At 48.1% G+C, this 25,620-nt stretch overlaps 1 protein-coding gene across 11 annotated transcripts in view; it reads right to left on the bottom strand.

Annotated features, from left to right (window-relative positions):
• ZNF618 (zinc finger protein 618) overlaps positions 1 to 25,620 on the bottom strand; it is an 83,438-nt gene that overhangs the window by 47,579 nt on the left and 10,239 nt on the right. For 7 of the 11 annotated variants that reach the window (XM_042878679.1, XM_042878685.1, XM_042878684.1 and 4 more), the window contains exons 3-6: positions 14,082 to 14,338; positions 10,474 to 10,569; positions 7,853 to 7,930; positions 198 to 236 (exon numbers count right to left, since the gene is read on the bottom strand). In XM_042878679.1, the coding sequence (XP_042734613.1) occupies positions 198 to 236; positions 7,853 to 7,930; positions 10,474 to 10,569; positions 14,082 to 14,338 (470 nt within the window). The remainder of the gene's footprint in view (positions 1 to 197; positions 237 to 7,852; positions 7,931 to 10,473; positions 10,570 to 14,081; positions 14,339 to 25,620) is intronic. The other 4 variants (XM_042878688.1, XM_042878683.1, XM_042878687.1 and 1 more) reach the window with 2 other exon arrangements.

Consider the following 25,620-nt stretch of genomic DNA (forward strand, 5'->3'; position numbering starts at 1 on the left):
CGCCTGCTCTCCCGCCCGCCGCCATGTCCGCGGCGCGGGGCGCCCCCTGCCGGCCGAACCCGGCGCCGCAGCTGCGGGAAGGGCCCGCGGGGCCCTCGGCCTCCGTCCCGGCTCCCGCGAGGGCAGAACGCCCGCGGCGCTCGCACACGGCAGGCCCCGCTCCCCCCTTCCGCACGCACGGCGCCGTGAGTACTTACTGCCTTGTGAGGCTCCTTCACCTGAGGCAGCTTCAGTGTCTGCAAAGAGAAAGAGCTGCACTTAGATCTGACAGCGGACTCTGCCCCGCGTCCGACGCCTGCATCGCTGTCCTGCACCGGGCCGTGCAAGGGATCCCCGCGCCCAGCAATGCGCTGCACGGAGCCCAGCGGGCTCGGACCGGCCGCCTCCGCGCCCAGCCGGGCAGCAGCTCCATCACAGCCCTCGCGGCTCCGCTGCACCCCGTGCTCCGTCATCCTGCCCGTCCCAGGCACAGCAGGGCCGTACAGCACGGGCTGCAGGGACCGGCACGTCTCACGGCGCTGCTCACGGCGTGCCTTTGTAATTAATGCTGAAGGAAATCCTCGTGCATTTCCGGGCAGCCCGGTCTGGTGGTTGGCGACCCTGCACACAGCAGGGGGTTGAAACAAGATGGTCGTTGTGGTTCTTTTCAACCCAGGCCATTCTAGGATTCTATGAAAGCAAGACGGCAGCGCTGTGCCCAGCCCAGCTCCCATGGGAGACACGCGGCCCAGGCTGCTGCCACCTCCCCAGGGACTGTGCCCCCTCCTGCAACAGCAGCACAGCCTATGCCAGGGATGGGCCACAGCCACAGGAAGCTCCCTGGGGCTGTTCCACCCCGGCTTGCTGCGAACGCATGGCAGTACGCTCCCTCTGCTCTAACAACGCCAGCAGCACACAGCAAAGACTGCATTCAAGTCCTGAATGAACACAACGGGCAAAGCTGCAAGCTGGAAAACAAAACCCAGTATTACAAGTCAAGGGTTGTAAATGATGAGGACTTCCAAGCCATTTTGAAGTGTGTCATATTCATCCTAAGCTGCAGATACTGCAAGTTATCTACTAACAGAACCACATTTCCAAATATTCCGTGTGTCTCTTGGAATCATGCTCATATCGCTCTGAAAGCCGAAGCTGCGGAATGGCACAGCATTTTTAAATTTTAAATTTGCAAGTTTAAGTAATGAACAGTTTGCGTTTAATTTCCTTCTTGTTTCTTGAAAAGAAGAAAAATAAATGCCTGCGCGTTTGTGAATTTGTACATTTCTTCTGGTTAACCTGCCCGATGCGATCACTTTTCTAGGCAGTGAGATTAAACACCATGCAATTAATTTGGCACAACTTTATAAACAGTGGGGCCAGATTAAAAAGCCTCACAAGTCCAACCCATGCATTTTTCCTCAGCTGCTACTTGTTTGAATTCCCCGCTATCACTTCAGGGAACAGATAGCTGTGGCACAACGGAGTTCTGCAAAATACTGTCCCAGTGCTCACAGGCAACGACGTGAATAAACCAGGAAAGATACATGCTATGCATGCACCAGACCATTTCTGTCATTTACATAGCTTTTAAAAATAGTTAAATGTAACAAGCGACACATCAAGCAACACTCAAAGGCTTAAGGAGCAGATCTGAACTGTGTTAAGAAACGCTGTTACTCTTAGTCATAAGATAAAGTCTTAATGAATAAAATAAAATAAAGAAAAAACCTTAAAAATCCCCTACCAGCCCATTCTAAATCACCTTTGGGCTCAGACCAAGTAATTACAGCTTTAAACAAAAGAGCAAATTCTGAGAAAGCTGAAACATTGTGAGATCAGCAGGAAAGCTGGAAAGCAAGAATGTTAACTCCTGTGTCACAAGAAACTCTGTATCTCGTATTAAAATCTGCTGCAGAGCTGGAAGCACACAGTTAAAACTAGGGATGCTGGGCACAGGGGGCAAATATCTCCCCAGATATGGCATGGCTTTTCAGCAGCAGGTAACCATGCAGGTGAAACCCAGGTTTCTTCACAACAAAAACACCATCTGCTCAAGATCAGTCATTTCTTCATTAATTTTCTACTCTTATCTCACGGAACTGCTCCAACTCAGACTCCACAAACAGGCACATAGGAAGAACACTCTTTTCCACACTCACAGCGGAATGAGGCATCTTCCTCGTCATATTCTGGGAACTGAGCAGAAACCCTTCCCATAAAATATCAGTGCGAGACTCCAGAAGCTCTGAGAAGTTCTCAGACCATTGGAATGAACATCATCTAAAGACACCAACCGTACTGCGGTGCACACAGCTTCTCCTGGCCAGCCCCTCCTCAGGGCAACGCAGCAACCAGACTACATCACTAAATAATGAGGAGAAACAACCCAACAAAATCAATATTTAGCCCAGAAATGTTCATCTGGAAATGGAGAGCTTCCACCCTTTATCAGAGTGGAGGCGATGCATCCTGCAAGGGTTAACCTCCAGCCTGGCCATTTGCTTTCATTTGCTTTCTGAAGAATTCTCTGCTGGGTAAAAATTTCACTTGTTTGGCTTCAGCCCAGACGTTCTTAAATTTACTTTTTTTCCTTTTTTTTTTAAAGCCTAATAAAGTAATTTCAGCCATTTTTGAGTTACCTAGAAGTGAAATAACTTTCTTGACTCAAAACACAGCAATGTTTTGCTGCTCACATTGCTCCAACCTCACCAAACTGTACAAAACGAAACTTCTGAGCTCACTAATTCCTGAAGAGACTCCAAACCTCCTAATGACTTGAAAAGCCCCACGCAGCTCAAGAGAAAGCACTGTACATGTCTAAGGCCGGCCTTCCCGTAGGCGAAGCCGCAGTGTTTGCCCTGGATGGTTCCTACCAGCACAGGCAGAATCTGCAGCTCCAGCTCTGCAGCAGGAGAGGAGCAGAGCAGCTCACAAAGGAGCCATTCAGCTCAAGAACGCAACTTGTTGGGTTTGTTTTTCAGTTTTGGGGAGGCATGGGATAAGGAACACAGGCTTTTCATCTCTTTCTAGGTAGCCCAACTGTGAGGATGCTTCTTACCTACATTTCTGACTCGGCAGAGAGCTTTACGGGGGGTTCCAACACCTGCATCTGGGCTTTGAGAGCAAAGCAGAGTGGGAGCTCACCCCAGCAAGCCAGTGCTTCCCCAGCAAGAGTTCTCCCCACCCTGGGCACTGTGAAGTGGCTGAGTTCCTCCAGCCACGCTGAGCACCACGGGGAATGCTCAATGAACAAGAGAATGCCACTTATCCAACAAGAAACCACCTGTTCCTGAATACAGACAACAAAAACCAAATCAACCTGAGGAAAGGAAGTCACCTCCAGCATAGCTTCTCTGCCACAGAGACTCAGGTGCACATACAAAAAAATCCAGGCAATTTCTCTTGAAAACGATTGCTATAATGAAGAACATGATTTCTGCTCTTTAGAGCTGTCACCAGAGTGACAGTCTGAATGTGGAACTGAGCTCAAAGGAGGCATGAAATCCGGGTCTTGCAAAGCAAGGAGCTGACGGGTCAGGACAAGAAGGGAAAGGGCGAAAGACCTCAGGCCTGCAGCAGCCACAAGCCCCCAGCTCCCCTGCTACAGCTGCTACCGGGACAGCAGGCAGTGCCCAACCGAGCTCAGAAATATCCCAGTGCAAAGCAGGGGCAATGTGGAACCTTCACGTTTCCCCTCCTGGGGACAGAATTTGTGCCACTGACTGAGGACTGGCTATTGGAATGCTTTTTCATTTGTTCTCCCCCAAAATAATTGTACTGATCAGGTCTGGACCTCTCCCCTCTCCCATGACAAGAAGTAGCCATTGACCACCATCTCTGCCCATCTGCAGGAGCAACCCACAGCTCCCCAAGTCCAGTCAGCGACACAGGAACAGTGCAAGAAAGCAAAAAGCAGCAAAGCTTTTCAAGAGTTAACAGGTATACCTAAAGGAGGTACTTCCCTAGAGGAACCAAAAAACCCTGAAAGAAAGCAGCTGAGGAGAGGAAGAGTAACTCCAGCTACTCTGACATGGGGCTGGTGAGCTGACCTGTCATCATACCCTCAGGTAACTGATGGGTGGCTGCAGTGATGCTCACAGCAAGTATCAGACATAGAGGGAATGCCAGGTCCTGCTCTTGGTCCTTCCTCATCCAGCCAAGAAGAAATGATGGAAGGAACCTTCTGGCAGCTGCTAACTGCAAGTAAGAGGCAAACGGAGCTCAACCTGCAGTGCCTTGGGGACAAGCAGACCCAGAGAGCTGCCCTGCCAGTGCTTCAGGGCTTCATCCAAGACATGGACTGCAGATTCACAGGGAGAACACGCAGAGTGAAGCACAGCACCCTCAGTGTATGATCAACCAGGTTATCTCATGTTTGTTATGGTGGTCAATACAAGCCATATAAAACCTTAGATATGCACCTTTCACCAAAAGTCCTGCAGTCTTCTGCTATTTCCAGCATTGTTGCTGGTACAGCTCAGTGTCTGATTCTCACTGGGTAACAGGACACAGGGCCTTGCTCCATATAAGCCTCTTTTTTTTCCCCAGTACACATTATGTGCACGTTCAGTGGTGTGTTGTTTCTCTGCATTCAGGTACACTGCTGCAGTGCTTTACCAGCCAGCACGGGCTCTGCTTCTGGAAGAATCACATTTGCAGAGTTGCATCAAGCTTTCAATTCGATTTCTTGTTGACTGGTGTACAAGAATAAATATCTCATTTTGATTTTCATTGTTTTAGGGCAATTTAAATGCACTTTAAATGTTACTGCTGCATGCATCAATTTACAGCAGCATAAAACAACACTTTATAAGTTTCAGAAATACAACTTGTGCTTCTCCATTGCTGACATGAAAATTACAAATGAATTTCCACACAGAAAATTTTGAAAATTTCCATCTTCTATAGCTACACGTTAAAAAGACTTTGAAAGCAAAATGATGTCTTCTCTGAGTTCATGAGAAATCTATGGATATCAATTTGATGAGTGCATGTTGATGCACCCAGACCATATGATGCATAGCCTAATTTCACAATCAATATAAATAAACATATAAATCCAAATAAATTGAACCACACAACAGGAGGTGACCTCACAGCAATACAGCTCCTACAAACTCCTGTTGAAGTAAGGACCCCATGGTACTTGGTGGAAAGAAGTGAAATAAAAGCAATTCTTGCCTCAAATCTAAATATTGCAATTGTTATTGCAAAATTACTGCAGTGCTGTGGAACAACAGTGAAGTCCTCTGTATGAATACATCACAGAATAACAGACTCACAGGATAGTTGGGTTGAAGGGCCCTCACAGCCCCCATCCCCACCCCTGCCATGGGCTGGCTGTCCCCCAGCTCAGGATGCCCAGGGCCCATCCATGGCCTGGGGCACCTCCAGGGATGGGGCAGCACAGCTCTGGGCACAGTGTTGGGGCCTCACCGCCCTCTGAGGAAAGAATTTCCTCCCAACATCTTATCTAAATACGAAACTGCTGCCCTTTGTCCTATCACTACAAGTCCTGGCAGAGTCCCTCCCATCCTTCCTGTAGCTCCATGTAAGTACTGGAAGGCTGCAATGAGGTGAGATTCTCTTCTCTAGTCTCAGTCAGCCCTCAGCCTGTCTCCACAGAGTGCTCCAGACCTCTGAGCATCTTCGCAGAGTCCTCTGCCTCAGCATGTCCACATCCTTGTCGTGCTGGGGGCCACAGAGCTGAATGCAGCACTGCATGTGAGAACACATGAGAGCAGAGCAGAGGGGACCCTCTCCTCCCTCGCCCTGCTGCCCGCGCTGCTTTTGATGCCATCCAGCACACAGCTGGCTTTCTTAGCTGCAAGCACACATTGCTGGCTCACATTCAGCTTTTCATTCATTGGAAACCCCGAGCCCTTCTCTGCAGGGCAGCTGTCTAACCCAGCCACTGCTCAGCCTGTGCTGATGTCTGGGGCTGCAGGGCTTGCACCTCACCCTGTTGAACTTCACGTGGTTTGCACAGGCCCTCCTCTCCACCTGTCCTGATCTCTCTGGCAACCCAATTCCCCATCCATCGAGTAGTCCATCCATCAAATCCACATCTCTCCAGTTTAGATGTGTGTGTGGGACCATATCAAAGGTTTTGGATGAGTCCAAGCAGATGATGCCAGTTACACTTTCCTTGTCCACCACTGCTGCCACTGCATCACAGAATGCCACCACCTCTGTCAGGCAAAACGACGTGCCCTTAGTGAGGCTATGTTAGATGTCTCCATTAACCTCCCTGTTTTCCACGTGCATTAATATGCTTTCCAGAAGGATCTGCTCCTCTTACAGGGCACTGAGGTGAGGCTGACCAGCCTGCAGTCCCCTTTGTCCTCCTCCTTACCCTTTTAAAAATGGGGGTTCTGGTTCTCCTTTTCCATTCACTGGGGGCTTCACCTGACTGCCATGACTTTTCAAAGGTGATGGAGATGCCATAGCAATTCATCCAGCAGTTCCCTCAGGACCCTAGGATGCATCCCATTGGGTCACACAGACTTCTGCACATTCAGGTTCCTTAGATGGTATCAAACCTGATCTTCTCCCACACTATGTGGAACAGTTGCTGCGCACTATTATTTTATGGATTTTTTTCTTCAACTGCTGAGCTCCTTTGCAGCAGTATTTAAAGGACTTCTAGGAATTTTCTTGGTATTCAGAAAGAAAAACCAGAGTTAAAAAACAATTCTGCATGTATCTAAGGACAGAGAAGAAGCTCTATGGTGTTAAACAGCACACAAGGACTACACAACCAAGCAATTGAAGGATGTATTATGTGACGGAACACTGACAAGTCATGGGTGCATGTTTGCTTTTCAGCTGTACAGTTACTGACTTCTGAGAGTTTAAACACACCGAAAGTAATACTTAGCATTCATTATTCCTGGATTTTCAGTTTTCACTGGGAGATCCCCTTGCACTCCTCCAGACATTCCAGTCATTCGTTTAATGGAAGACCAAATGCACTGATATTGCTAGTGACAACAGACGCTCCTACAAATCTGACACACACACACACTGCTCAACTCGGGTGAAAGAAAATACAAACACTGAGAAGCTCCACTTTTCACTGATTTACATCCGATTTACAAACACCCATGTAGCTGCAAGTGCCTATGAAACAGTCAAGCAAGACTTTCCCACCTCTGCAATTAAATAACGTGAGATTGGCCAGGCTTAAAGAGAATTTAAATAAAATAAAAATCCCTTCTGACTGAGCATAAGACATTTCATGCAAACAACACATTTGGACCTCAGCAAGAGCACGGGGGTGATTTCAAGCATCATTTTGATGTGTACATGAAAACACAGGGGCATCACCATTGCCTAACAAAGCGAGACACCCAACTTAGCAACCTGTGCTATGGGCATCCAGAAACAGCAATTGAATCAGCACCTCATGTGTTTTACCACGTGTAATCCTCTTTTATAAAGAACAGCAACCTTCTGAGCCTGTATGAACATCTTGAAGGCCTGAAGTTTGCTTTGGACTGTCACTGTCCTCCATTCATGCATTGCAGGGATGGACCAGAACACCTCAGGCAGATGCCCACCCCTGGGGCTGGCATGGGAGTTTGTCTCATGGGAGAGCCTTGTGATCTGCAGCTCTGCCAGCACACAGCACTGCCCCAAAGAGCCCCATGCAGTAAATGCTGTGGCTACCCCAGTGCTCCCAGCACAGTAGCTGATCACAATTTCACTACTGGAGCGTAAAGCTGCAGCGTTCAGCCAGTCACCAAGCTCAGCCTGTGCACAGGCCACCCAACAGAGAAGCAAAGAGCAACCTTCAAGGCCTACTCAGAGACACTCTCTGAGCCTAAATGTTACCCCAGGATTCCCAAATATTTGAGCAGGAGAGAGATACCTCTATGCGCTCGCACATGGGTCTGGAAACAGTTGTAATACTTGTATTTCTTCCCACATATTCCACACTCATAAGACCCTGAAAAAAAACAAGACAGAAAGGTATACGTCACCACATTAGATCAGGAAAAAAAGCCTCACAATTTACTTATCCATAAACCAGGGACAAAAGAACGCAGTTTGCAGCAAAGTAATTTTTGGAAGGTTCACGGAGATAAGTGCAGGAAATCACTATCCCAGACTCGATGCTTTTTTCAGCCTTATTTAAGATTCCATGGCACATTACCCCGAACTCACATTTTCAGTACAACTTTATAAATTTGCTAACATGAAAGGACCTCTCCCAAAATAGCACGACTTATAATTTTATAATAATGACTAATATTTCCTATGGACAGAAATAACCTTGAATTACTTTTCAGTAAGTTCCCAGTATATGGGAAAAAGAGCTTTCCGACTGAAAAAAGAAGGCAGTGTGTTATCTTCAGGCAAGCAGTTTTCAAAATTTCTCAAGAAATGTACAATGCACAAATTTCTCAGGAAACCCATGGAGATTTGGTAAATATCCACCCAGAGGAAACCAAATAGATACAAATAGAACTTCTGACCTTTTTAAGGAAAATCACATGACCACAACAGTCTCTCTTCTCAATTTGTGTATCTAATTCCAGAAAACACACATCTGCAAACGGTCATTTGAAATGAAACCAGAGGAACAGAGCTGGGAGAATCATTTGTAATGATGAAATCACGCAATGAATTCAGCCTCTTCTGTTTATCAGACAGGCAGACACAAATTTCCTCAGATTTATCATTTAAGACAATTCAACCTTACTTGGCAAACAGGTTATAAATCAGCCTTTCAAGCCCTCACTTGCAAAATGTGTTGCATTTGTCAGCTGTCCATCAGTGGGCGAGAAACCGATCCTGCATGTCCTGACCCACAGAGCAAGGGCAGCACCTCCTGCAAGGCGCGGTGGGACAAAGGGCTGAGCTGCCACTCAGTACGAGCACAGCTTCCTTCCATGGACACGCATGCAACCTCAGAACAGCCTTTTCCTGACCATGGGAAACAGCAAAACTCAGAGACGAGCCACAGATTCACACCCACATGCAAACAAACGCTCCCAAGCACCATCTCACAGCAGTACTTACCAGTGCCACTCGAGACAAAGAAACTAAATCAAGAGTGTTTTCTGAACACACTACGCTCACATTCTTTTTTTCCCATGTCCCGTTGCTTACAGCTTGGGAAGAAAACAACCCTCCTTCCAACTCAGAGAGCACAGAATTCCCTGTCCAGCATGCCAGCATCACTTCAGACTGTCCTTTGAGCTTACGAGGAGTGATGCTCAAACAGGCAACTGGCTACAGTCTGATACACAGGAGCACACATCTGACAAAATATTCTACCACACCCCTCCTGCAGCCAGCTCACCATGTCTCAACTTCTCCACAGCCTCCTAGTTATCACAGCCAGCTGCGTTTCATGCATACAGATACACCTGGATGGTGTCATTGCCAGTCATCAACAGTGGTCACTCTGCAAGGGTTTTCCTGAGTGAAATCCAGGATATCAGCAAGTCAACAGCATCTGCCAGACCTATCTTCCATGCTTGAGGACTGATGATGTTAATCACCAACCTTCACAGTTCTCTTCTGCAAACTCTTTCAGCTGGAGCCCCAAAGAAAGCGCAGCCACAAGATGAGCACACTCCTCTCACTTAGGCCCTACCAATCCTGAGCTCTGCACAGTAGCTGAGGTTCAGCTGTACCAACAGCAAAATGAGACTGATGCCCACCTGCACCCCTAAAGCAGCACTGTGCACATACAGAGCACTAGGAAAAAAAAAAGAAAATAAAAAGCAGTGAGGGGCTCTAGGCTGACCTTTTTTCCCCGCGTTTCTTGCACTCCTCCCTTCCTCTGCAGATAGTCTACAGCACATACACGCATTTGCTTCTGCAGAGGTTCTTCAAGAAAATATACCCCCATACAAGTGACTGCAGTGCTCTCCCTCCCTGACACAAACCAAAATGCACAAGGGACTCTGCCTGGGAAGTAAGGACAGGAGGTGGCCCAGCATGTCCCACGGCCACATATCATCCCCCCAAAACTACCCAGGTCTCACGTGCAGTGTGGGGGAAGCTGCAGTCAGCTCCTCCAGAGGACCTCTCCCCACCTCCTGCATGCAGATGGCGCAGCAGGATGACCCACGTGGGGACAGGGAGAAAATCCAGCAGCCACCCAGGCGGGGGCAGAGGCACAGGTCCCAGAACGAGAGAAAGGAGGGACAATTTGCCACAATAATATGTTAGAGTGAAGGGAAGGTAAAGCAAAGGAAAAGGCATCACTTGGTAAGGTCTTACAGAGAACATGCCTGTGTTTCCTTTGACGCTGCCTCTGCAGTCATTGCTTGTAGTGGGCTCTGCCAGCCTTGGGATGTGTCATGCAGGTTAAAGCTGTTTGCAGGAGTGGAGATGGGGAAAGATTTGGGTTAGTTGGTGCATTCAGCTTGGCCAGGCTTCTGCTGAGCCTTGCAGCTGGAATCTGGGCACACACCCGGTATGTTCAGAGCCTTCTCTTGCTCCCTGATTAGACTTTCACACCCTTCCATCACATACCAGACGTGTATCTCAATGCATGGTCAAAAATCCAGGTCCCTGAATATCGATTTCGTGTATATCCAACGGGAGAGCCACGTTCCACTGCTTTTCCATCTAAATTGTGCAGAAAAAATAAATCAGAAAGGAGCCCTTAAAGTGTATCACTTCCAAAGGATAAGGGTGGCCGATGCCTATCAAAAATTTCTGAGACCCATCTGTCCCTGTGGCTTAGTAACAAACTGTCAGAGGCTGCACAGAGGTTAAGGTTTTTGCAGCACTATTTTGTGGGTTTAACCAGGGAGAATCCAAAGTGCTCAGGAATTACATGCCCTAGCAGCTCAACACGTGAGAGATCAGTGTCATGGCACAAATCAAGCACATGTATGTTAGATTGACACTCCCAAAGCAGAAGGATTGACTCTTTACTCTGTCTCAGAAGCGCTTCTGATTTTATGTGTTACTTGAAAAATCCTCTCCAAAATACTTCTTGTAAAGCAGGGACCATGCTGAGAGCTTCAACAGCCTTGTATAAAGCTTCTCCTCATCATCTCACAGGTAACTCCAAACAGCCCTCCAAAACACCAATGCTCAGGTATCCCCAGCGTCACACAGTGACCCAACACCCGGCGAGCAGCCCACCCCTTCTCTTGATTTGAAACGCCAATACCTCTGAATTTTCCCCTGTAATTTAGATGGCTCTGAGGTGAACTTCTCAGCCTCCCTGCCCTCCCAGCCCTGCCCTGCCAAATGCCGATGTGCTGCAGCTATTTGAGTGGCCCTGGCCGAGGTCAGCACGTGGAGCTACGAAGAGCATGACAGGAAAGGAGCAGCAGGGCTGCTGACTGGGCTGGGAGCAGAAACGTGGAGGCACGGGGCCATGGCCTGGCACGGGGAGCAGAGAGCCCAGCTGGCTTCCTTTGCTTGGGGTGCCCCAAGGGGGAACTCCTGGGGCTTGTGAGATTTCTGTGGAAAAGCAGACGAAAAGCAAGCAATCCAAAAGCACAAACATCAGCACTGCGCCTTCAGCCAGGCTGTGAACCTCTTGTGCAGCCACCGCAAACCTTGGGACAGAGATTGGAGTAGTGCAGAGCTCGGGGAGAGACGGGACCCTGCAGCCAGGCAGGAGATGGATGCACGAGGCCTCAGTTGATCAGAACACTGCAAGAGAGCAGCAGCAGCTGAGCTGGGAATCTCCCTTATAAACTCCTGGTAGGAGCAGACAAAACCATGAAGACAGCAGAAGCCTGTAGGAGATGTGCAGCTCAAAACAAAGGCACAAACCCTGCAGTGCACGACACAGTGCAGCCCCAGCACTGAGCCCCCAGGGAAGCTGCTGTCTGTCACCCAAAGCCACTTGTGCTCGGCTGCCTGTCCTCACAGCACCACAAGGACACGGCCTGGGGGGCACTTCCAGAGGATGGAGGGGCTCTGACTCTCTGCTTCATCCTACGCCACGAATTTCTAATGAAAATGACCATTTTCAACACCTGAACTCTCAGTTTCCCCGATGAAAGGGCGGACAATCCTACCAAAGTGCTGCCCTTCTCCACAGCTGAAGTGATTTTGACCCAGGACTACCAGATCACATCACAACATATCTCCTCCAAGGACCAGTGAGCATGCAGCGCCTTTGCTTGGCAGCGGGGAACCCCAGCATCCTCAGCTCTCTGTGATCGTGGGCTGCCCGTGAGCAGCAGCCAAAATCACCAGCAAAGCAGCAGGCACGGGACATTTCTCCTGTGAGCTCCACAGATGTCAGTGGCCATGGAAATAGTGCCTGTCTGCGGTTTCTTTGGGGGATGGAGAGGACCAGAAGAATTGACTGGGAGCCAGCTCCAAGAAACTAGAAGGAATTGGTATCTGGGCACCAGGGTTGGTCAACACAGAGCACAAGTATTTGGTGGCCAAACAGAAAAGTTATTCAATCACCTCCCCAACAGACGAGAATTATGTGAAGGGCTGGATGAATGGGGGCACTTAGGATGCTCCTTGCACAAAGGGATCGGCTGCTGACTGACAATGGCCTCAGGACCAAGCTGCCTTTAAAGAAGCCCAGCGTGAGGCTATAAAATAACAAATACTTCATTTCACACACACACACTTCATTTCAAAAAGCACTTCCGAAGAGTAGTTCTCCAGTTTACTTTCTGGGCTTTCAAGCACCACTTGCTAACCAATAAATAACCCCCCATCCCTCACCCCATGGGGAGGGAAATCATCCCCAGCCCATCCCCATCACCATCAGTCGGGGTGTGCTGTGTGCATCCAGACTAGCCAACAGCAAAAACCCACTCCCTGCTTTGTACAACCTCAGCTGAAAACCACATCCTCTGAGGATACCACCTGCAGAGCCCAGCCAGTAGAGTGGGGACAAGGTGTGACAGACACCCAGCTCCATGCAACTGGGAGAGAAGTTCCTGCTGCCTCTGCTCAGTGGCCTGGGGCGCTGGGAACACTCCTGTGCTTCAGGGTGGCCCATCAGGCTTCAGCTTCTCAAGAGCTGTGAGGGCACAAAAAGACCTGAAAGTACACAGAGTGTTCCCTCCACATTAGAAGACTTCTAAGTTGGAGCCGATTTCAGGCTTCTTAGGCCTTCCTTAAAGGCTGATCCTGCATAACCAGCAGTGACCTCCTGCTCTTCTATTCTAAACAGCTGTCCTACTGGAAAAAGGGAAGACAGGGACAAGGATTCTCACAAGATAATCCCCAGCAAACGACACTCTCCAGGGCTTTTTTCTAACAGTGAGAACAGTGATCAAGCAAAAACCAGGAGAAAGTCTACCATCAATGCCTCTTTTCCCTCCCTCTGCAAGACAAACCAACCACAACAGCAACACCAGGCAGCTCAAGTCAGCTTCCTGCCTTGAAGGAAACCTGGTCCAACCTCCCTCTTCTTTGTATCAGCAGCTGCCTCTGCTCTCAATGGCTGGGACCTGCTCTACATCACAGCCAGAGGAAGAAACCTTTCAGCAGGAGCAGAGCCTCTTCCAGGACTCCAGACATTCCCAGTGCAGTGGGAGAGGACAGTGTGATGATCACAGGGAGAAGAAAAGGATTCTTCTCATCACAGCCATAGGTGGGGTGAGGGCAGGAAGTTCTGCTTTACTGTTTTGGAAGTGGTGCACCACAGCCAGCTAACAGCTGAAATCATTCCCACAAGGTTACAAGAGAAGCAAACAAATAAACAGCAAACTGCAGAAACTGTTTTTAATCTAAATCTTATTATTTACAGGAAGCAATTGTTGCCTCAGGGCAACTCTCCTCGAAATATTTCAACTTCCTCTCCTGCTTTCCTCCTCACCTGTGACCAACATACCTGGCAGCAGCCCTGGCTTCACCATGAATTTTATTCAACTGATGGACAAGTGATTTAACAGATCAAATGACACCATTATCTTTCTTACAGTGATCCTTATCATGGCTGAGTCCTTAGTGGTGATCAGATACAAAAAGAAAGCAATAATTTAAATAAAGTCAACCATCCTGAGCCAGGAACTGCAGCGCCCCTTGGCTCCAGCGCATCCAGCAGAGCCAAGCCTTCCGGAGCAGCTCTCCAGAGCACCCTTCCTGCCCCCACACCAGGGCTCAGGGCACTGAGGGATGGGACGCACGGACCCGCAGCTTACCGAGCGTCTGCTGGTTGCGGACCCCTCCGATCACCACGCAGATCTCGGCTGGCACGTCTCCCGGCCCGTCTTTTATGTTCTTCTTGGAATCTTTGGTGTCATCCTGCCAGATCACCTCTTCGATGTAGTCATCTGGTACCTCTGTTTTCACCTTCACCTCAGTCATCATTCCAGCCTCTTCACTGGGTGAGGACTGAGATGTCACCGAATCGGAGCCCTCTGCTTTTGGGCTCCGTGGGCTCCTCTTCAAACACTCCCTGAATAGGGGGAAAACAGGGAAAAAATGAGTTCTAATTTTCAAGCACTCACTTCTAACAACTAGAACTTAATAGAAGGTACTTTTGCTTAATGCAGTTTCTTTAAAGTGACTGTCACATTGGGTAAATAATAAAAATTTAACTAGACAAAAGTAATAAATCCACCTGCCAATACTGAAAATAACCTTAAACAACACAAACAACAGCAGCAGTTGAAAACAGCCTGAATCTCTCTTTACAGAGAGAGTGGTGAGGTGCTGGAACAGCTACCCAGAGAGGCTGTGATGCCCCGTCCATCCCTGGAGGTGTGCAAGGCCAGGTTGGATGGGGCCCTGGGCAGCCTGGGCTGCTATGAAATGTGGAGGTTGGTGGCCCTGTGTGTGGCAGGGGGTTGGAGCTCTGTGATCCTTGAGGCCCTTTCCAACCCTGGCCGTTTGTGATTCTGTGTGAATCACTGAACAGGAGCACAGAACTGGACCAGGCAGGTCAACATGGGCAGTCCCAACTCCCAGTGCTGTGCCAGGAGCAGCCCACTCATGCAGAGGAAATGCTGAATGTCCCCAACATTTTTAATTCGGAGCTCACTCTGCCTTCATGCATTCCTCCATGGAGTAACCTAGTCTTGCAGACTCTCTTTTAGCCCTTCAAAGCAACCTGACCCTCACCTTATGGTTCTCATATGGCTGTGCTTAACATACAGTGATGACTGAAGAGGATACGTATGTATTATGGTAACAGCTTCCAGGGAGACTAAGTTATGGGCAGATGCAAGCATCAGAGATGGCAGAGAAGGTGTGGTGGGCCAGGAAAGATGGGTGAGGAAAGCAAGGGTCCATTCTTTAGGAGCAGATGAAGGAAACAGTGTGTGTTGTTATCTTGGAAATAGAGAACCAGAAACTCATGGGAGAAAAGAATCTAAACAAAGTATCATAGAATCCTAGAGTGGCCTGGGTTGCAAAGCAGCACAATGATCATCTCATTTCAACCCTCTGCTGTGTGCAGGTCACCAACCAGCAGCCCAGGCTGCCCAGAGCCACATCCAGCCTGGCCTTGAATGCCTACAAGGATGGGGCATCCACAGCCTCCTTGGGCAACCTGTTCAGTGCCTCACGACCCTGTGTGAAAAACTTCCTCCTGATATCCAACCTAAAGTACATAAATAAACTCAACTCGCTGCAAGAGAAGGCAGAAACCAATGCACCCCAAAGCTGTGGGATAACATCAGCAGATTCGATTTACCAAGAAAAGTGCTGTGGTGGCAAAAGACGGATTTTAAGTACAGCAGACAAGGACCAGGTGCAGCTCCGTTTCTAAGTGCACCATCCCACCACTTGTTCTGGGCTTCCTGTTTTCAAGACTGTTTATTAATAAATTCCAACACACAATGCAATGATAAAATAATTGCTGGTTCAGTTGTACAAAATCAGATGAAGTAAATATGTAACAAGAGCTTAGACTGTACAAACTGGAGATTTTAAAGAGTCTGTGACATTACTCAAAGTCATAAACAAACAGAACAGCTGACAGGAAAAGTTACAAGTAGAAGCAACAGACAAAACTAAGTGAAAAATAGGCTGAACTTCAGGATGAGAGTTATTGTATCACACAATAATGAAAAAGGAGGAAAATCCCACCGCTTGGAACATCACAGGAAGTCAGAAGAAAGCACAAATTAACAAAAACAACTCTTGCAATGCTTTTAGATTCTGGTGATGGAGCTGGAAGACAAATCCAAACGCTGCAAGTGCAGGAGAAGGTGCTCAGTGGGTAAGGCTGGGAGGCTGAGATGAGAGAGCAGATGAAGGAAGAGAACAATCTTCTGCAATAATTACTGCACAACCTCCTCATGGACATGTAGCTGCTATCTCAAAATGGGTCAATCACACCGTATCACCAGATATTTTATTATTCATCCCCTCATTCTCATTACAGAATGGAATGTGCAATTAATAGCCCCTAAACAGAGCGAATCAGCCTTGACCTGCCTTCGCAATCATTCTCATCCTCCTCACACGTTTCCCTCCATACTCCCAAAATCATCCAGGGCTTTCACAAGCGAGAAAGATGAATTAAGACAGAGAAAATGTGGTTGAAAATTGGAAGTTCTTTATGGTAATATTATTGGATGTCCAAAAAGGTCCATCAATCTCAGCTGACAGCAATGCAGTCGAGCGCCTGCTCCAGAGATGCGGCAAAGGCAGCAGCCAGGAGTGAGTACAGAGGGTAGGATCAATTGTAAATCAATCACACAGCAAAGGTGTGAAATGCAAAACACTGAAAAAGGCAGCAAAAGCTGTCCATCCTGGGGAGAACCATCCTCCCCCTGGGGGCAGGGGAGGAAGACCAAAACCAAAGCAATACAGTTCTCACTGTTAAGCAGAAAAGCAGTCTGTAAAAGCTGGCTTTTCACCTCCATTGAGGGCAAAACAGCTCAGTGTGATGGCACAACTTGTACAGGCCAGTCCTGCACAGAGCAACACAAAAATCAATGCAGGACCCCAGTGACGTGGAAGTAAGAGCCTGCACAGCCAGCACCGAGGTTATGCATACAGCTTTCTGAGCAGAAGATCGACAGGAATAAGAGAGAGCTTCTGACAACGCCTGGCTTTGCAATATCCAGCCATAAATCAGTACACGGCCCAGAGACACAAACGAGCCAAGTGTAGTAAGGTAAAATGCTGCCCTCAACATGTACTGAGCAGAGGTATTTCCGGAGGGCTTCCAAAGTGGCTGATTTAGGGCAGATTTATTCATGCTCTGGAGTTAAATCTGACATCACTGCCGCTAAAACGTACAGCTGACCCAAGGAGAGGTGGAGTCAGAAAGCAAGACTGTGAAAGGGACCAAAACCAATCATCCCAGTCACTCTGAGCAGCTGCAATGTGGCCCAATGCGCACAACAATGTGGTGCATCAGTCACTGCGCTCATCTCCCACTCACCAGGCCACTGCAGCCACAGGGCTGTGCTCTGACCAAAGGAGCAGTGAGATTTTGGGATACGTGTGCATGAGAGCAATGCATATGGAGGTCGTTTTCTCTCTGTGCAAAGCCACAAAGCCTGCCCCGGTGCAAGGCTGAGAGCATCGTTTTTAAGTGATTAGCAAAGCTGGAGAGAATTCTAAAGAAAGGCAATGACATGGTCCAAGAGTGGGAAAAAATTCTTTGTAACTTCATGAGACTGAAGAATTTGAAGCTGTTTTTCATGCCAAAAGGAAGGCTGAGAGATTATTTGATTGCAGCATATTATCATCTTCACGGGGAGAAAACGCTGTCTTTCCTTAATTTGGCACAGAAGAGTAAGAGCTCATAGCTGGAAGCTGGAACCAGCTGAAATGAGGCATAAAATATTAGCACGGGTGGTGGTCTACCAGAACAACCATTTTCCAAAGGATGTGCTCAGGCAGAACAGATCTCTCAAAGGTTTCAAACCCAGAGCTCCCACACCTGGCCAGTCCCAGCGCTGGGTGCTCCATCCATCCCTGCACTGGGCTGCGTGCCTCAGCCCAGCTTGGTGGCATGAAGCTGCAGGATCAGTCTGATGGGTTCTTAGAAACTCTGCACCTCACACACACTGACTCTCCATATCCACCTCTGCCAAGAAAGTTAACTTCCCAGCTGGGCTGGCTGCTCCCATCTGTGACTTAACTCTGCAAGTATTAATTAAAAGCAATACTGCTGCTCTGCCACTGCCCCACAAGTTAGAAACCTGAGCAGGTACTCAGTGTACAATGTACCTCAAAAGTTTTTGCAACTGTCATCTGCAGGATTTCATAGCACAGAAACCTGGAAAAGAGTCTGCTCAAAAACAAAATGAAAAACACACAGCACCACTGGACTTTTGCAACTATGATCTTTTGTGTCTTCTGATGCTTTCCAGAAGAGATGACAGATGTACCCAGGTGTGAGGGAAGCAAACCTGCAGCACCAGAGCACTCTACTGAGCACCCCTGCATCACCTGGAACCATCAGGGAGATCTGTGAAGAGCCATATCCCACTCACGTCCCAGGGAAAGCACCCAAGGGCTGAGGTGAAAAGGGAATAAATGATCAGTGCTAACTTTAAGAGGTGCCAGCGCTGTTTTGATGAAGATGGAAGAGCTTCAACCGCAGACTCGCTCCAGTTGAGCGTTCAGAGGAACACCATGAAGAATACCTTCACATACATGGAACTGGAGCAACACAGTCCCAGTCCTCTTTTCTCCAGTAGTCCCACAGGTACACAGACAGTACCTTCATCTCTTCTTACAGCGTCTGAAGGACTGGTGTACAGACTGCAGAGAATTTGTCTGAAGGCTACAAGATCTCGACTTGCGCAATGGCGTGACTTGCTAGCAATGCCAAAGAACTGTGCCCAACAGCTCAGCATGTCCATGGTCCTACTTCATCCAACCACCCTACACCAACAGCACAGAACTGAAACCACTGGTCAGACTGGTTCACCCAGTGCTTCCATTGCATCTCCCATGCAGCTTTGGAGACAGATGAGGAGGGCAGCAATGGTGGAAGATGGCTCTACTAGCAAACAGAGCATCATCTGCGGAGGACTCTTTCTTCTGGTCACACATGAAATCCAGCCAGTGTGTACAGCAAAATTAGGGTCAGGCCAGGCTCCTTGGTCTGAAGCTCAGCCACCAATTTGTTGAAGCTATGACATTCACAACTGAATACAATCATCTCCAGAGCCCAGAACAGAGCAGTGCTGAAGGAACGAACAATGTGGGATGGCTGAGTTTCAAGCTTCCTTGGGGAGAACAGTACTGACAGATCACAGCAAGTGGGTAGAAAAAGTGAAATTACAACACTGGAAAACCTCAGATGGGATGGAGAGGGGAATACTCCAGGGTCTGTGAGGAGCTCAAGACAAGTGATCCAGTAAGCCATCATTTCTCCACACTTCTTTGGTCCTAGCATGTTAGATCCTTTGCAAGTCCATGATGCTGCACCAGCTGTGTGCTGTGCTGATTTTCACCTCCCCTTTCAGAGAGCCTTCAGTCAGAGACAAAGCAGCAGCAGGTCTACAATACACTTCTCCAGAAAATCTCCTTGAGATTCACAGTAACACAGAACATGCTGCCTGGCCTTCAGTGAAGTCAAGAATCAACGTTACATCCTGGCAATAAAAGTACTTTTCAACACGATCCACGATGTGACTGCAAGCACTGTGACACGAGGACTGAGCTCACACTGGGCCAATACTGACATCAGCCCCATCTACTGAGTTCTCGAAGGGCACTGCTAGGTAACACAGGTACCAGTGACAGATCAGAGCCTAAGGGAGAAGGATGAGACAGATCCCAGCCCTGGGGACTTGCACCTCATCCCTTGTGATGGTTTGGAATGCAGTCCCTGAGTTCATGCCATTCCTTCTTGAGGGTGAAACAATGCAATTCTACAGTGTTCAAGTGTTGCCTTCCAGGGATTGGCTGCAATTACCTCTGCAAGTCCAACCTGCATTTAACATGGCATGTTGTCTTAGAGATCCAAGAGGCTTTTGCTTGTTGAGAGGAGGAGGCAGAAGATGCTCACACCATCACTCAACGGCAAGCTTGGTTGCTCCTACCTGCAAGCTACTGTTTCACTTTCCAGAACATGCCTTATAGATTTTAAACATTAAAGAGACAAACAAACATTATATGTGTATGTGTCACTCCTCTGCCTAAGTAGGTCACACAGCCAATTACTGTATCACCAGCTCCACCATCTCAAAATGCTCATTTCCACACTGCTGCCTGCTTTGATCATCAGACTTTCATCTTCTGATGACGATACAGCCACCTTCATGTCAAACACAAGCATGTGAAGGCAGAAGAGATTTAAGGAGGCTTGATGAAGAGTCAGCATGGGGAGCTGGACAGGTATGGGAAGGTACAGCTTCCTGGAATCATTTAGATGGAGCTACAAGAGCTCCTAAAGGCCTAAAGCTTCAGCCAGCCAGACGATGCAGCAAGGAAATAGGCAACAATGCCTCATGAGCAATGCTCTTCCACAGGGGAGAACCAAGGAAATGGGTGGCTGCTTGCAAGTCTCCTCTGCACTGTAACTCTATCAATGAAACCAGTGAACCCCCTTCCAGCCAGCTTTCTGCCAAAGAAGGAACAGAGGGGAAAGAGGTGCACATCACAGAGCTGCAACACGGTGCTGTTTTTATCTTTGAAGAGCATTTCTTTCTGGCTGTGATAAGCAGAACCGGCAATGACTGAAAGCAAATGGGAACCGTCAGCTGCTGCAGCCAGAAGAGACTCACATTTGCAGTTTGCTTTTTCTGATCTGGAGTAGCATTCTCATAAATAATGAAAGTGACTAAAAGCTACTTAAAAAACACACACTCCTCCCTTATGAAAGAATGAGGGAAAAAAACCCAATTACAAAAGGACATTTCTTCCAGCTAGGAATAATTTGTCATGTAATTCTCTGAAGACAGCAACAGCAACATGCATGCTCAGTGCTCCCTTCTGAGTGATCTGTGATTGTGTATGTACTCAGATGGCTTCTAATGAGGCTATTTTTATAGCACACATCCTGCTGAGCTTTTGGGGAGGAGCAAAGTGAGATCAACGGAGAATCAGTCTTCAACGTCAGCTCCTGTGTATTTTCTCTCCAAAGGAGAGGAAAAGGAAGTAAATGTGGAGGAAGACATGCTCTGAGTCAACATCTACAAAGAAAGCTCTTCCTCCCCAGCAGCAAACATGGAGCATCCACAATTTCTTCTGGACTCCATTCAAGCTGGAAGAAGCACAGATACACCGCTAATGCCCTGACAGCAGTGATGGCAACACAACTTCCCCAAGGCCAAGCACGTCGTGTCCTCTTTTACACTCCTAAAACGCTATTGCTCAGTCCTTGGTTTGCTCTTCTGGTCTGCAGGACCAAAGAGATTGAGAAGAGCACAGTAATCAGGATCATGCAGTGAATCCTTGCAGGGCCAAGCTTTGCAAGGCCTACCAGGACAGTGTCACCAATGGGACACTACAACTTGCCTTCTCAAAACCAACGGGCAGCTGGCTGATGTCATACCAGATGGAAAGGCCTCAGCTGCCCAAAAAGAAAGGAAGCAAAAACAGACAGTTGAAAAAATGGGGCTCAATTTACAGATGTCTACCATGGTTTTCAAAGAGCCATGACTACAGCTAAGGGAAGTGGAATGGATAGAACAGATGGAAATGAACTCTGAGTTTACATGGAAATGATTAAAGTAGAAATAGAATAATACAAGCATAAAATCTGCTTGATTGATGAGTGGTTTTTTGGTGGCCTTCCTACCCCTCCTCAGTTCTTGTTTGCTGCAGAGGAGTGGAGCAGGTCAGAAAGCATGGACAAAATGATGTCCTCCATCAGGGCCATCTCTGCCACAGGTGTTACTGGGCAAAAAGTCATGTGAAAGAACAGGTAGGCAGGAATTGTTTTTCTCAGTGTTAGAGATGAACACTGCTTCTCATCTCCATGCTTCCTGCTTCAGCTCTGCATGCTCTCTCTACTTGCCCAGCCGGTGTCCTGAGGCACAGCTCAGGCCATTGCTCCACCAAACCCACTGCTGCAGATTGACCCAGTGCCTCTTCCACATGGAAGCTGTCCTCGTTTCCATGTGTGAGGCTCAGGAGCAAAAGCCACATTGCTGAGTGCCTCCTATGTACCAGCAGCTTCCAAGGCAAAGATGGTGCATCCAGCATGCATCACTGCCTCTGGTCTTTGAGCCGCACACTGCTTGGTTTGCTGGAAAAGAGATCGTTTTACTGGCAATCTCCCCTTCACAACAGCAAACAACCTCTTCTGCTGTCTCTTGAGTCAAAAATATCCTGGCTCTTTCCACGAGTGTCTGGGAACCCACACGAACGTTGAAGCACAGTGAGACAAAGCAACGCACACAGTGGCAGCAGCTGCTGGTGTACATCCAAAACCCAATCCCTGGTCACACAGTGCCACTGGGTTAGTTGCTCAATAAATATCACCATTATTGTGGAGTTCATTCATTTAGAAGGCTCGAGAAAGATGCATCAGGTAGGATGACTGCCTGCTTCCAAGGGCAGCCAGCTCTGAAAACCGCAGAAGTGACTAACAACACAGAGTGTGGTGTGAGGGGCATGGAGACCAAGGCCCATCTAACCACAAAATCTCATGGAAGAAGCAACTGAAGAGACACCCAAGGTCAGGCTGGATGGCACTCCGAGCATCTGATGGAGCTGTGGGTGTCCCTGCATTCACTGCAGGCAGCTGGATTACAAGAACCTTCGAGAGTCCCTTCCAATGCAAACATCTCTATGATTCTGTGACTTCTAACTGGATGTGCTGCACCACCACAGCCTGAGCTTCACACAGTGATCGCAGTGCCAGCCCTCACCATCATCTAACTGACTGCCTGCATTTAGCAGTAATCTCCCTATGCAAAAAAAAAAAAAAAAAAAAGGAAGAAGAAATTCTGACCAGGAATGTGACTGTTCCTCTGCTCAGAGCATCCTCAGCATGCTCTATCAACTGCTTTCCAGTCATGTGGGTCTCAAGACAAAAGTAAACCAAAACATTCTTTGAAGAGGTAACGCCATGAATGAAACAACTGCTCAAATTTGGGGAAAACAAACTAAGCAGCATCCTTAATTCTTCCAACTATCACAGTCTTCTAAAACACACAGCCTTTCCTGACAACTAACTGCTTCAGTCAGTGTAAGAGGAATTTAATTGTGTTTTCATTCCTCAAGGGATGCTCAATAGCTCCGAATCCTTCAGAACAGGTAAACGATGGGACCAAACCAGGCTGCCTCTCCGCTAGAAAATAAACATTAAAACACAGACCAAGACAACAGCGAAGAGTCGGAAAGAATTCCTCAGCTATTAGCAAAACAAATTCCCTTAAGTCCTTATTAGGAGTATCATGAGGGTGGTTTGAAGAGGAAAGTCAAACCAAATTAAAGAAAAGATGGCTTATCCAACAAAAAACAAATGCTCAGCGCTCGCCAAAAGCGAAAGAATTCAGTCTGATAAGAAGTGCGACATACAAATGATGCAGGTTAAAAACTAAATTTAAGATGATAATAGAATAGCTGCCAGCTTCTTTAAATTTTCAGCAGGGTAATGTCAACAGAGACAAAGAAATTCAGGGAAAAACAGAGTAAAGGATTTATTCACTGAAAGAGCTCTGTGTTGCTTGCTCAGAAATGACTGAGCCCTGCAAAGCCCCAGAGGTCCCGGCACGGTGCAGCCCACCCCAGCGCCAGCCACGAAGCCACAGGCAGCACTGGCACAGTGTGAGGAGCGGAACACAACCAGCGCACGGGAGAGAACAGCAGCAGGACCTCAGGAGAACTGGGAGAACTCCTCAGCTGGAGAGCAGCTAAGATGAGGCGGCAGATGTCCTGCTGCTGGAGATGGGCGCGTGTTCAAACAGCAGACTGCAGGCCACAGCAGGACAGCCACGATCTGCCCAGGAGAGCGGATGGCCGAAGGAAAACCAAGTCCTGGTAACCCTGCTTTGCTGAAGGCATTATTGTTAGTTCTGCTCAGTGCTTCACAGAAGGAAGCCCCGCTCCGCCTCACGTCTCCAGAAGCTCTCCTGGGCTCTGACGCTTAGCAGTGTGGCAGAAAATAAGTTGGTCCCCCGGGAGCTGGGATGCATCTGTGTGCTGCCGCCTCTCCCTTCACATGAGCATCTACGGCACTCCGACCTCCTTTTGGGTTTCAAGGAAACCTTCATGGGTTTCTCACGGTTTTTGTCCACATCTTGGCGCAGAATTGAACTGTTTGCTCCTCTTCTATCAGCTAGCTGCTTTGTTTGTTGCTCTGTTTGTTCCTTCCTGAAGATGGCTGGTGAGAATCCTGAGAGCACCAAGGCTATTAAATAGCCTGCCTAATTATTAATACTCCTCTCTCTTTCTAATGTAGGGTGTCTTAAGCTCTTCATGCTCTGGGGCTGAAAATCTCCCAGGTGGTCTTTTAAATAAAAGGGAAACCATTTAAACAGCTTTCCTTCTCAGAAACACACGCATTCCTTTGCGAGAGGCTGAGGGTAACACAGCCACTCAGGATGATGTGCCTGCAAAGTACAGAACGAGCAAAGGGAAGGAGGAAAGATGCCACCATTCAGGCAAAGGAACAACTGAGGAGCAAAGTATATGCGACCATTTCTGGGTATGTTCTCCTCCAGTTGGAAATTTGTTACTGAAATAGTTTTTTCTTCACTCACCTTATTGAAATTAGATCTTTTTTTGAAGAGATATCATGAATGAAAGAACTGCTGAAATCCGGGTACGGCAGACAAAGCAGCATACATCATTCTCCCAGCTGTCTTGGTCTACCAAAACACAGCCTCTCCTGACAGCACCATGTCGCTAAAGACAAAACTGCCAGACGTCCTGAGCACCACAGCCTGGGCTGGTGCACAGAGGAAAACTGTGCTGTATGAGAGCTGGGAGATGCCCATGCCCCAGCCTGAGGGGCTGCTGGGAACTCCGCCTCCAAGAAAGCTCCCATTCTCTCTGCAACCCCCATAACAGCACAGTAAAGTCAAGACCATCCATACCCTCACAGCCAGCTCGCAGCCCCAGCAGCTCTGGGATTCACCCCTGCTTTGGGCATGGAGCACAGCTACATCTGCTCTGCAAGCAGGCTCCTGGCTGGTGACAGCCCTTGTGCAGATGGGGGCTGAGCTTCCAGTTGGCTCCATTCCCTCCGCAAACAGATGCAATTCCAATACCAGGGTCTGATTTATTCAGCAGGAGTCTCACACATTAAGTGTAGTTAAGTCTGAAAACAAATCTAATGACTTTAAAATAAATAGCCAACAGAGGACGTGAAACTAAAATTCTTCCTTCCTCTGACACCCACCATATAAACAGTAATAATTATATAAAACGTGTCTAACACATGACTATACAAGGCTCTGGTGACCAAGAAAAGCACGCGCTGCTTGTCAGACATAATTGCACATTTGGTTTTTCAATTATTTCTTGTCATGACCCAGAGCCCACCATCTGAACGCTGACATTAATTACTGGTAAGTAGTTTGTTTCACACTGGTGTGACAGAGATTCCCAGCAATTACCCCCAGGTCTGCCTCCCCAGCGCTGCTCCACACTGCCTGCCTTCCTGGGAGCCCCAGCAATGGCACACGGGGCTCAAACTACTCCACCTCGTACAGATGGGGCTTCAAGGCTCCGGGAACTTTCCAGAGACAGCAGAGGGATACCTGAGCCCCAGGAAACGGCCCTGCTCCAATAGAGTCCACACCACATACAGACAGCATCGTCCAGTTGGATTCCTTCTGAGCCCCTCTGCTCAGCTTTTGGCTCTATGCT

Source organism: Lagopus leucura, unplaced genomic scaffold, assembly GCF_019238085.1.
Source record: "Lagopus leucura isolate 7727_CA_CO unplaced genomic scaffold, USGS_WTPT01 Super-Scaffold_100022, whole genome shotgun sequence".
NCBI classification, from domain to species: domain Eukaryota; kingdom Metazoa; phylum Chordata; class Aves; order Galliformes; family Phasianidae; genus Lagopus; species Lagopus leucura.